At 44.4% G+C, this 13,721-nt stretch overlaps 1 protein-coding gene across 1 annotated transcript in view; it reads left to right on the top strand.

The window, feature by feature from the left end:
- Window positions 1–8,476: 8,476 nt before the first annotated feature.
- RAB32 (RAB32, member RAS oncogene family) overlaps window positions 8,477–13,721 on the top strand; it is a 34,191-nt gene continuing 28,946 nt past the window's right edge. Inside the window, exon 1 of the mRNA XM_042446886.1 lies at window positions 8,477–8,914. Within this exon, the coding sequence (XP_042302820.1) occupies window positions 8,617–8,914 (298 nt within the window). The 5' untranslated portion in view covers window positions 8,477–8,616. The remainder of the gene's footprint in view (window positions 8,915–13,721) is intronic.

Genomic DNA, 13,721 nt, shown 5'->3' with positions numbered 1-13,721 from the left:
GCTCCCCGTGATCTCTCAATAGATGGTGGGATATAAATATTTTAATGAATGAATGAATGAATAAAATCTTGGAAAGTTCCTTGGAAAGACATGACATATTGAAGCCAAATCAGTAGCAAAGTAGTCATAGGACCATGTTGTAGGACCAGGCTACTACTGTTGAGTTATGTATAGCTTTTTCAACATACAGCAGGCCCTTGTTATCCACTGAGGTTTGGTTCCAGGACCCTCTGTGGATAACAAAATCCGTGGAGGCTCAAATCCTTTTCAATCCAATGGCATAACAAAATGGTGTCTCATATAAAATGGAAAATCAAAGTTTGCTATTTGGAATTTATACTTTTTCTGAATATTTTCAAGCTTGAATCCATGGATGCTTGAATCCATGGGTAAAAAAAAAATCCATGGATAATGCAGATGATTTAGTTTTAATACGAGATAATCCCTCAAAAAAGTATGGAAATTCTGAAACAAGAATTGGAATCTTTTGGAAAATAAGCAGGTTTTAAAGTTAATAAAAATAAAACTTGGTTAATAATGAAGAATATCAATGGAAAAGAGAGAAATTTAATAGAGAAAAATTTGGGTTGTAAAATTAAGGAAAAAGTTAAATATTTGCGTATTTGGTTTACAAACAATACTTCAGATCTTTTTGAGTTAAATTATGTGTCAGTATGGGAAACAATTCAAAAGGATATGAAAAAATGGAAAGATTTAAAGCTTTCCCTATCAGGCAGGAGGGCGACAATCAAAATGTCTATTCTACTGAAGGTGTTATTTCTTTTTTAAAATCTACCAATAATACAGAACCAGAAAGTAATTTCGCAGTGGGAAAAAGATTTAAAGGATTTCATTTGGGATGGCAAAAGACCAAGAATTAAGTGGACAACTATGAAATATACAATTAAAGGGGGGGGGCATGGCGGTACCAGATATCCTACTATACTATAGGGCTGCTTGTATTGTTTGGATGAAAGATTGGTGTAAAATAAGCAACTCAAATTCTTTATTGTTAGAATGATCTAACATCCAGTTCGGTTGGGATGCATACGTCTGGTATGATAGGCACAAGCGGGACAACGTCTTCAATGAACATCTATTAAGGAAAATTTTAATTAATATTTGGCTAACTGTAAAAAAAATGTCTTAATAAATAATAATAATAAATGCTTTATTTGTATACCGCCCTTCTTCCAATCAGGGCGGTGCACAGCATAAAAACATATACAATATACAATATACAAAGACAATAAAACAGATTAAAATGTACATTAAAATCAGATACTAGCCAGCTCATCGTTGGCTATCGGGGGGGCGGGGGCTAGCTAGAGCTCGTATCGGGGAACGCTCGCTTAAACAGGAAGGTTTTTAAATCCTTCCTGAACTGGGCTAGGGAGGTAGCCGAGCGGAGCTCTATGGGCAGCGTATTCCAGAGGGTTGGGGCCGAGATGGTAAATGTCCTCCTTGCAGTGGAGGCTAGTCTTGCCCCAGGTACCCTCAGTAGCTGCTGCCCAGATGTTCTGAGGGTGCGGGGCGGATTGTATGGGGAGAGGTGGTCCTCAAGGTATCCTGGGCCCAAGCCATGTAGGGCTTTATAGGTTATAACCAACGCCTTGTATTGCGCCCGGAAGCGAATGGGCAGCCAATGCAGATCTTTAAGTACAGGTGTTATATGACTGGCCCTGGATGTGCCAGTGACCAGTCTGGCTGCCATATTCTGTACCAATTGTAGCTTCCGGGTATGGTACAAGGGTTGCCCCATGTAGAGCGCGTTGCAGAAATCCAAACGAGAGGTTACCAGAGCATGTACCACCGTTTCAAGGTCCCTCTGGCCCAGGTAGGGACGCAGCTGGCGAATCAGCCGAAGCTGATAACAGGTGCTCCTGACCGTCGCATCCACCTGAGATGTAAGGTGAAGCGACGAGTCAAGAAGCACCCTCAGACTGCGTACCGAGTCGTTTACGGGAAGCGTGATCCCGTTCAGGACAGGTGGAACCCCCGCCATCCCCGGGCCAGGAGAACCTATCACGAGCACCTCCGTTTTCTCTGGATTCAGACTGAGTCGGTTTTCCCTCATCCAGCCCATTACTGACTCCAGACAGGCCACGAGAGGAGAGATGCCATCCCCGGTCACTGCATCAGTCGGAGACATAGAGAAGATTATTTGGGTGTCATCAGCGTACTGATAACCCCGCGCCCCATGTCTCCGGATGATCTCTCCCAGCGGTTTCATGTAAATGTTGAAAAGCATGGGAGACAAAATGGCTCCTTGAGGGACCCCAGATGTAAGGGCCCTCTTATCGGAGCACACGTCTCCCAGCTGCACCATCTGGAACCTTCCAGAGAGGTAGGATCGGAACCACTGGAGTGCAGTGCCCCCGATTCCCACCTCTGCCAGGCGCTCCAGAAGGATACCATGGTCTATGGTATCGAAAGCCGCTGAGATGTCCAAGAGCACCAACAGGGACACGCTTCCCCTGTCGATGCCCAGACGGAGATCATCGACCAAGGCGACCATGGCCGTCTCCACCCCGTAACCCGCCCGAAAGCCAGTTTGAAATGGATCCAGATAATCCGTTTCATCCATGATCGATTGAAGCTGGATTGCAACCGCCCTCTCGATCATCTTCCCCAAAAATGGCAGCAGTGAGACTGGCCGATAATTACTATGCATCAGGGGGTCGAGGGAGGGCTTTTTTAACAGCGGTTTTATAGTGGCCAATTTCAAGCTGGATGGAAATTGCCCATCCCTCAGAGATGTATTTATAATCCGGTGTAACAACGAGGTTACCACCGGTCCCCCCTGAGCCGCTAGCCATGAGGGACAGGGATCAAGGGAGCAGGTTGTCTTCCGAACGCTTCCAAGGATCTTGTCTACATCATCGGTACTAACCAACTCAAACTGATCCAGTTTAATGGAGTCCACGGAGGCTCTGGATGCCTCTACCCAAGGTTCTGCGATAATGCCGGCGTTAAGACCTTCGCTTATCCGAGAGGTTTTATCCGTGAAGAAGTTGTTAAATTGGTCACAGCAGGCCTTTGAAGGTTCAAGGATCTGGTTTAGGGCAGGAGGGAGCTGAGTTAGCTCCATGACTACCCTGAACAACTCTGCTGGATGCGACTCCGCGGACGCGACACGAGCACCATAGAACGAGTTCTTAGCTGCTCATATCGCCTCTCCATAGTCCTCCAAAAGGCGGTCTAGGAGAGCCTTGTCGGCTAAGCGTAGGTGTTTCCGCCAGCGGTGCTCTAGCCGTCGCAGGACCTGCTTCCTTGCCCGGAGGTCTTCCGTATACCAGGGCTTACGTTTGGAAGCAGGCCTGAGAGGGCGCTTGGGAGCGATACTGTGTATAGCCCTGGAGAGACTGGTATTCCAGATAACAGTCAGGGCATCAACAGAGTCGTCGTCATTTCCAACCATGAGCCCCTCTAAGGCTTCCTGGAACCTCTCAGGTTCCATCAGCCTTCGAGGGTGGACCATCCTAATAGGTCATCCACCCCCGAGGGGGATCTGGGTAGAAGCCTTGATTTTTGCCTCCACGAGGAAATGATCCGTCCATGGCAGGGGGGAAATATTAGTTATTTCCGCCCACGGATTTTCCGCATCCGTACAAAAAACCAAATCCAGTGTATTAGCCGCAAAATGCGTTGGACCCGTAATCAGCTGGGACAGGCCCATGGCCGCCATGGTATCCATGAATTCCCGAGCCGCACCGGATGGAACATAATTGGCCGCGAAGGGGATGTTGAAGTCGCCCAGGACTAACAGCCTGGGCATCTCCAACATCAGCTCCGCAACCAGCTGTGTCAGCTCGTTAAGGGAGTCCGTTAGCGCACGGGGTGGCCGATACACCAACAGAATCCCTAGACTGTCCCTAGCCTTCAGGGTCAGGTAAATACACTCGATAAAAGAAGTTTGTCGGATGTGGTTCCTGGTGAGAGACAAGGTGTTCTTGTGGACCAAGGCAACACCCCCCCGCCCACCTAACCTGGGCTGGTCCTTCACCGAAAACCCAGCAGGGAGGGTCTGTGCCCACACGGCATCTCCCTCAGGCCCAAGCCAGGTTTCGGTAATGCAAGCCAGGTCGCAATTTCTGTCCTCCAACAGATCATGGAGGATGTGGGACTTGTTGTTAATCGACCTGGCATTGCACAGGAGCAGCGACAGGGTTTGTGGCACGGTTGGAATGACCCTCAGGTCCCTTTGGTTAGAAGGGGGACCGGAAGGAGAGATAGATATTAAGCATCGATCTCGCCTTCCTCTGTAACGCAAGTCCGCCTTCCTACCGCCATACCTTTACATTGGGCTTCCACTTTGGCTTTCCCCACAGGAGGCTTTTTTTAGACCAATGGGGAAAAGATCAGAAATGGTTAATGTATAGAGATATATTAACCCATGATAACGAAGGAAATGTTATATTAAGATCAAAGGAAGAAATTATAACTAGAAAAGGTCATATGAATTAGGTGAATAATATTCAACTTAAAGAAAATTTACGAAGGATGAGAGTTTATTTGGTTTTGAGAAAGAAGGTAATGAACTGGATATGATAATAATGAAAGATATTAGGTAAAATCTATAACATCTTATTGAAAAGATCCCTAGAAGAAGTGGAAATTAAAGATTCCATGGTAAAATGGGCACAAGAGTTGGGATACAATTTAGACTTAGAAAAATGGGAAACGGCTAGATTAAAAATGGTAGCACAAGCTATAAAAGAAAATTATTAGTTGTAAACAGATGGTATGTAACACCATGTTCAATAGCTAGAATATATAAATTAAAGGATAACTGGTGTTGGCGATGTCAAAAAGAAATGGGTACATATTTGCATATGTGGTGGCACTGCACATATATAAGGCCTTTTTTGGGGGAAAATCCATCTGGAAATAAAGTTAATACTAAAAATTGATTATGATTTGGGGCCAGAAATATATCTGTTAAATATGACCTCATTACTAGACCCAGAGGAAGAAAGGAAATTTTGGAAAATATTATTATATTTAATATCAGCTGCCAGAAGGATAATAGCAAAGAACTGGAAATTACCTAAAACTCCACAAATAGAGACTTGGTGAAATGAAATACGGTCACTGAAAGAACTAGACAGATTAACAGCATTAATAAATAAGAAAGGTATGGTTAAATGGGAAATGTTGTGATGCACAAAGAGGATTTCTCTGCCACAGAAGTAGCAATGCTCAAGGAAAGAAGTGGAAGGGGAGCCTTGTTTCTCTCCATCTGTCCCTCTTCCTATCTGTTCTTTCAGCCTTTTCCTGAGGGAGAGCAGTTAGAGTGCCGGTGTCGGTTATAAGCAATGCTCCTTATTTGAGGGTTCAAAGGTTTTGAGGATTCAAAAGCTTTAAATCTTGTTTTAAATATAGTTTGGACAAGATGACAAAAGACATGTATTTTGAAATGTGGGTCCTTCATGAAGACAGGACTGTGCATATCATGTAATTTGCACATCTTAATGTGAACAATGTGTTATTTTTACAGAGAAACTTATAGGAGTTTATTACATTGGGGAAAGTTGAAAGTTTAAATGGGGTTTATCCCATAAAAATCATGCAATTACTATTAAAGCACAATTAAGATTTTCACACACAGCAGTCATTATCCCAGGAATAACCAGGCAATAAACAGCAACAAATAATTCACAGCATTTTCACAGGATGTTTATTCACGGGATGTTTATTGCCTGGTTATTCACAGGTTAATGGCGCTTTAGTCACTTTTGATTGCTATATGGTGTGAAAATCTTTATTGTGAATGTGCACAATTACATGACTTTCATGGGATATTCCCAGGATAATGGTACTTTAATCATGACATCGTGTGTAAATCTTAATCGCCAGTGCACCGTTTACACTTCCAATTGTGCCCATGTGATAAACTCCATAGCTAAATTAACTAAAAGCAATACTTTCATTGGATATTCAAGCAGAGCACAAAGTTGTTAATTGACAGAATTCCCAGACACAGCTGTGTTGGTTTGGAATATCAATATGCAAAGGGATCTTGTAGCACCTTTGAGACTGTGCAAATGATGTTGTAATAGAGGCTTTCCCAAACTTGATCTACTTCCTTAAATACAGTACTTCACTCCATGCATGTGAGGAAGTACAAGTCTGTATCTTCATTGCATAAATAATCCAGACTGACACAACTTTAACTGCTATGGCTCAGTGCAATGGAATTCTGGGAATCGTAGTTTGTTGTGGCACCAGAGCTCTTTCTCAAAACTTCAAACTCCAAAACTCCATAGCCCTTAACATGGCAGTTAAAGCTGTGTCAAACTTCTTCAGTGCTGATGCAGTCCCATGAAAGCTTCTGTTACAACTTCTTTTGCAGTTAGGTGCTCCAATGAGCCTTTGCATGTTGTTCATAACTACTTCCTGGTTGTTAATTCTGTGCCATAAAAGCTACCTGTTCCTTCTTGCTGTTTTAAATACTTGCTGGCAACACAAGTCAGGAGAAAAGAGCAATTGCATCACTAGGCTTGGCATCATCCAGTATACATGGTGTTACTCCTGCATTGATCTCCTCACACCATGCAGACTCCTTAGTAATGTTTTTGTACTAATGTTACTTACAAATTGTTAATTCCCACATCACTGAATGTAATGGAAATAGTTGTGGTAAAATTATACAGCCGGCCCAAAGTTATCAGTGGGCTAGCCATTTGTGGATTGGAGCATCTGTGGATGGCTCAGCCCCATTACTGTCAATGGCGGTGCATGCATGCAGCCACATCAGTGGGGTCACATGTATGTCATGCATTCATTAACAATAATGGGACTTGAGGTCTCATGTTCCAGAATGGAACCGCTGCAAATATGGAGGTCTGACTGTACCTTTAAATTACAATATCATATATGCAGCCTAAATGTATTTGCATGTTCATCCTTTCCTGTGGCTAAAATGAAAATTTAGTAGGATGTGATGTTGTTGTTTTAAAAAATAAAAAAATTAAATTTTAATTGTTTAAAACTGAAATTTTAAAACTGAAAATTTTTAAAAAATGAAAACTTGGGGCCTCTCCTTTCCTCACACATAATAATAATAATAATAATAATAATAATAATAATAATATATTTATTTATATCCCGCCTCATCCCTTCAGCATTTTAAAGGAACCGAGACAAAAAACCACAGCCAGTTTCTGCTCAAAGGCAGATGTTTGGGGAACAGTGGGGTCACACACACAACCCTTTCAGATGTCACCCACTACATCTCACACCGCCACATGCCCCTGGAAAAGAGAGAAGCTCAGGGTGACCGGATGTCCTCACCGCAAAGGAGGACAAGGCTCTTCAAAATGCAGGACATTCTTGGAAAAATGTAGGACCTAGCCAAATAACAACTGGAAACATTCCTAGAAGTGTCCTGGAAAAGGAGGACATCCAGTCACCCCGAGGCAAAAACACTCCTGGAAATGTAAGTGCATGCTTCTCAGCAATGCTCAGAATGGAGGGCATTTGGGCATTCCTCTTGGAAGGCTGACATGGAGGGCAGGTCCTGAAAAAAGGAGGACATTGGGTCACTCCTAGAAATGTACATTCATTCTTTTTAAACCTGCTCAGAATGGAGGATATTTGAGAATTTCTCCTGGACATAAGGCTGAAATGGAGGCCCGGTCCTGGAAAAGGAGGATGTCTGCTCACCCTGAGGTAAAAACACCAAGATATAGCCGTGTCAGTCTGTGAAATCAGTATGTAGAGAGATCCTGCAGCACCTTTGAAACTAACTGAAGGAAATTGGCAGCAGGAGCTTTCTAGACTTCAACTGACTTTTCCTCAGATGCAGTGCATTGCATCTGAGGAAGTAGACTGGAGTCTAGGAAAGCTCTGGCTGCCACCTTCTTTCTTTCAGTGAATCTCAAAGGTGCTGCAGCATCTCTCCACGTAAAACTCCCAAAGGAAATAGAAACTTTTGCTCAAGTTGGAGGATGTTTGAGCATTCCTTCTGGGCAGGAGGCTGAAATGGAGGGCAGGCCCTGGAAAAAGGAGGACGCCTGGTCACCCCTGAGGTAAAAACACCAAGATAGAGTCGGGTTAGTTAGTCTGCGGAATCGGTGTGTGGAGAGCTCTTGTAGCACCTTTGAGATAAGGAGTTGACACCAGGAGCTTTGGTCGACTCAAGCCTACTTCCTCAGATGCATCTCAGGAAGTAGACTGAAGTCTAGGGAAGCTCCGGCTGCCAACTTCTTCCTTTCAGCGAGTCACAAAAGTTGCAACAAAAGAAACAGAAATCCTTGCTCCAACTGGAGGGCGTTGGGGCATTCCTCCCGGGCAGGAGGAGGCGGAAATGGAGGACGCCTGCTCCCCCCGAGAGAGCTGCTACTCTTCCCTTCCCAGTCAGGGCAGCCTCCCTTTGGCCCTCCTCCTCCTCCCTGGCCTCTCTCTCTCTCCTGGGCTGAGCTTGGCTGCCTCCTCCCCTTGGAGGAGTTTTATAACTTGCCGGGTTTCCGCGTCCTGTGACTCCAGTCAGGTGCTGCCCTCCCTTCCTTTGGGTTGGACCCTCTCCATTTTTGCCCTCCATCCAGAGGACTTGGAGCACACAAAGGGAGCTCCTCTGCGTCCAGAGGCTGGAGAGAGCTGAGGAGGGAGACAATGGCTGGAGGGGAGAGAGGAGGAGGAGGTGGTAGTAGTAGTAGTAACACCACCACCACCATCTCCACCACGGCTCCCACCAGTAGCAGCGGCTCCGGGGCCTCGGAGAGCCGGGAGCACCTCTTCAAGGTGCTGGTGATCGGGGAGCTGGGCGTGGGCAAGACCAGCATCATCAAGCGCTACGTGCACCAGCTCTTCTCCCAGCACTACCGGGCCACCATCGGGGTGGACTTCGCCCTCAAGGTCCTCCACTGGGACACCCGCACCCTGGTCAGGCTCCAGCTCTGGGACATCGCAGGTCAGCCTCCAGATGCTTCTTTGCTTTCCGCAGGGTTCTTTGTGCTGTCGTTGTTGTTGGGGACCTCCAAGTCGTTTCTGACTTAGGGCGAGCCTGTCGTAGGGTTTCCTTGGCAAGTTTCTGCAGAGGAGCTTGGCCCTCATGGCCGTCCTCTGAGGCTGAGAGAGTGGGACATACCCAAGGTCAGCCCTCTGAAGAAACTTGACAAGGACACTTTATGATAGCTTCCCCTGGTTTCCACGGCTGAGCCTATGATAGCTTCACCTGGACACATAGGTTTGCCCGGTGTCCATGGCTGCACCTATGATACCTTCAGCGATAAAGCATGGCCAGTATCACTTTATTTGTGCAATTGTGTGTAATAATCATTTGTGCAATGACTCCCCATTTTCACTTCATTTGTGGGATGTTTTACATGCACTTTGATCTCTCTTTAATGCCAAAATCAGCCCCAGTGTGATAAACTCCATAGGCTCACCATGGATGAGCCTATGATACTTTCACCTGGACACATACGTTCACCTGGTTTCCATGGCTGAGCTGATGGTGTTTATCACACTGGGGCTAATTTCGGCATTAAGGAGAGATTAAAGCACATTTAAAGCATCCCACAAATAGAGCAAGTCATTTCACAAATGATTATCACATGCAATTGCACAAATAAAGTGATATCGGAAATGCATTGTCGCAGAAATCCCGAAAGTAAAAAGATGCACATTAATCCTTCTTTGTGACCACTTTAATGTGCGACATTGTGTGAAATTATTTTGCATAACTACATAATTTTTCTAGGATATGCAGAAAACTCCCAATCTCCTTTGTGTGATAAACGTCTTGGATAGGTTCACCTGGACACCTAAGTTCACCTGCTTCCGTAGCTGAGCCTATGATCAGTTCACCTAGACACATAGGTTCACCTGGTTTCCACGGCCGAGCAAGGATTAAAACCCTGAACTCCCAGTGTCCTGGTCCAACACTTAAACCACCATGCCAAGCTCGATCCTGGTGAGGTTGCAGCTGTGGGACATTGAGGGTGAGGAGCAAGGGAGTGCTCCATAGGGGGATCAGGGCTGCATCTGCATAACAGAAATAAACCACATTGACACCACTTTAACTGCCAGGGCTCACTATGGAGTTCTGGGAAGCATACAGTCGGCCTTCTGTTTCTAGTGATTCTTTATCCATGAATTCAACTATCCACACTTTGAAAATATTTTTAAAAATACAGACCTCAGAAACCTTGATTTTGCCACCACTTTACTGTGTCACTGTATTTCATGGGACTTGTGCATCCACAGATTTTGGTGTCCATGGGGGTCCTGGAACCAAACCCCAGCAGATTCCAAGGGTCCACTGTAGTTTGTTGTGGAACTAGAGTTTGGACAGGAACTTTCTGGGCTTTTTTTTGGTTCTGAGCAATTTCCACATGGAAAGTCAGTGTGGTGTAGTTAACGCAGCATGCTGAATGGGGCTAGGAGGACTGTGGCCATAAAACTTAGGGTGATTTCCAAACTTTGGTCTTCACCTCCCAGAATCCCTAACTCTTGGGCAATCTGGCTGGGATTTCTGGGAGCTGAAGTCCAAAACACCTGGAGGACCAAAGTTTGGGAAGCCTTGATCTACACTGTGGAAATAATGCAGTTTGACACCACTTTAACTGCCAGGGCTCCATCCCATGGAATCCTGGGATATTAGGCCCAGTACATACAGGCCTTTTAGGCGCCCTCATCACGTGCTAGGGGTTGGCTGATGGTGGAGCACCCACATGCCTCACAACCCTCGCACATGATGAAGGCGTAACAATGGCAGCGCCCTGTATACATGGGTGCTGCCATTGTTAAGTAAGTGCCATGCGGCACTTACAAGTGCACCAGTGGCACACTTGTTACGCTGCTGCCATGGCTTCAAAAGAACCCGCTTTTTGCCGGTTCTTTTTCCGCCGGCGGGAAGCCTCGTGGTTTGGCGGCTAAGGCTTCCCTCCAGTGGAAGAACAGGTGCCGGCAGGCTGCCCCTTTTGGGCGGTTTGTACCACGCTGTAGTTTTGCAGTGCCCCAGCACTCTTTGATGGAGAAGCTAAAGGCCTTGTAGAACTGCAACTCCCATAAAGATGTTGTAAAACTACAAATCCCAGGATTCTGTGGGATGGACCTACTGCACTTGAAGTGGCAGCAAACGGCATTATTTCTACAGTGTAGATGAACCCTTAGTCATGAAGCTCAGTGAATCCATAGGGGGAATTACTTTCTCTTTTTCTCTCTCAGTCTGAATGTCATACTGCTGAGAAGGAAAGGAAGGGATGGAGATCTTTTGTGTTGATTTAGAGATAGGAAACTGGAAACAGTGCTGGCTGGTAAGTTCTGATAGTTGTCATCCACAAAGTAACTTCTTTTTGCAGTAAGTTTTACAGAAATTTTTAATGACACCTCAGTAGCTGGCAATTTCTTTCCATATGTTCTGTTTCCAAATTTGGGATTCTGGTAATCTGTTTAAAATGGTGCATTTTCTAAAATTAGAGCCACCATCTAGAATCTGCGGTACCCTTTTAGTTGAACTAGGAGTGCTTTCTTTTTCTCTCTTTTTAAATTCTGTCTTCTGGCAACTGTAAATTGCAAAGAGTTTTTTGATGTGCCATTTCTTTCGTTACATCACTGTTCTGCAATGAGTATCCTGTGCAAAGATGTTTTTTGGGAAGAAAAGCCTTCTTCTGGCTGCCTTTTAACACTTCCTTTAAGTTTTTTCTTTGGTTCCTCTTTCCCCAAGTTTAGAGAATTGTCAGCTTCCATTTTGGCCTGCTTTTAGAATTATAAGCCATTTTATGTAGCAGAAAAAAAGCAAGAAGGATTTCCCCCCCTTATTTTGCCAAGTTGACAGTCTTCCAGTGTGGGATCAGCATTCTCTTCTCAACACTGTTATTTTGAGGTGCAGCCATTATTTCTTATAATGGGAACAAGAGGATTAGGAGTAACAGCTAAAAATGTGAATTTATTTTATTTGCACTAAGAGTAGAAGCATTGCTTTCCTCACTTAGCGGAATAGGTACAACTTCAAAGTGACTTTGGTGTAGGCAGAGTGTGGCCACTGGCCATCTTTGTTGGGGGGTCCTGGGATCTGTAATTACAAAAAGTAATTGCAAAACTTTGTAGGCTTTTGGGTGACATATTTGGGCAGGAAAGATTGTTGACAGCTGACAGCATTATTTCAGCTTCTTACACACAAGCTTACTTTAACCAGGGTGCAATTAAGCAAGTTGTTCAACTTTCAGTTTATGATGGAACTGTGATAATTGTTTCAACAAGACTATTCTACATACTATGAGTAATTTTTATTTGTTGTTTGTTAACAAAACAGCTGCGAATTTATAGGAGTAGATATGTTGCCACTATTTTGCCTATCTTTCCATTAGCATAAACATGCTATTTGTGATTCTGCTCTTTATAAAGTTAGTCAAATTTTTAACAAAGTGCCACCCCTAGTTGCTGTGTTACTGTCTAATGTAGGGCTGGGATTAATGTGGCTCTCCAGATGTTGGATGGCAGCTCACAGCATTCTTTACTAATGGCAGTGCTGGCAATGGGAGTTATAGTTCAACAACAGCTGTATAGCCATCATATACTTCCAACCCATGGCCCATTAGAAAGGGTAAAAATGAATGTCAGTATTGCTCACTATGGCTGTCTTTTTGGTTATACATATGACATCTACATTGTCTTCTTGCCAATTACTTTAAGATAATATACATGGATGTTATCACATTATGTGACAGCAGCTGTGTGAGGAAGGCCAAACTGTGCAGGACTGGCCCAAGATCACACATTGAATAGGCATTCACACTTACTTTTTTGTCCCGAGGAGATCCAGATCTCTACGGTGATACAGTACCAGATCGACATTCCCACTACGTTTCTTGTTGTCAGATCTCTCTGTGCCATTTTAACCCTGTTGCTACTTATATCGATTAAAAATGAAGGCACCTCAATTTCTATGAATGATGCAGTATGATCTGGATTGATTTGGTAGCATATGCACACTACCGAAAATCCTGATCATTGAGGCACTCATAAAATATCGCACTTGAGGACCCAGTGTTGAATACACCTGTTTAAACGGAGGTTTTTTTTGCATTCGGGGCCAGTGGGAACATCATAGAAATAACCTGGTTTCACACCAGGTTATTTCCGTAGTGTGAATGGGCCCCTGAGTTTTCATGGATGAGTGAGACTTTGAACCTGGGTCTCCTAAGCTTCAGTCCATCATGTTAATCACTGCACACTATGCTTCTCAGGGTACATCTACACTGCAGAATTAATGGAGTTTGATACTACTTTAATAGCTGAAGCTGCATCTTATGGGATCCTGGTATTTGTAGTTTTACAAGGTCTGCCAAAGCATGCTGGTGCCTCACAAAACTACAAGTCCCAGGATTTTGTAGGACAGAGCTATGGCAGTTTAAAGTGGTGTCAAATGGCATTATTTTTACAGTGTAGATGCATCCTCTGTTTTGTCAAGGTGAGATTTTGGAATAGTTCTGCCCTGCAGGTGATGAATACTGCTCTTCCAGCTTGATGGCCCCCTTTTTTTTAAACAACCCTGTGACTAAGCTTTTGTAGTAATGGGAAATCTACCTTGTGAGCATGTCATTTTGCTTGACAGGTGAGCAGAAAGCAAGCTGAATCTGCCAGCAATGTAATAGAGGCGGAGTATTGTGTCTTAGACACACCTGAATCAGAGAATCAGTCTAGTGATTCTCCAGGTGTTTGGACTATAGGCAGTCTTTAGCAGTGGCAGCTGTTGGCTCTCACATCAGGAT

This window comes from Sceloporus undulatus, chromosome 1, assembly GCF_019175285.1.
Source record: "Sceloporus undulatus isolate JIND9_A2432 ecotype Alabama chromosome 1, SceUnd_v1.1, whole genome shotgun sequence".
Lineage (NCBI taxonomy): Eukaryota > Metazoa > Chordata > Lepidosauria > Squamata > Phrynosomatidae > Sceloporus > Sceloporus undulatus.
Note: the sequence above shows the minus strand (reverse complement) of the source record. Positions and strands in the feature narration are given on the sequence as shown.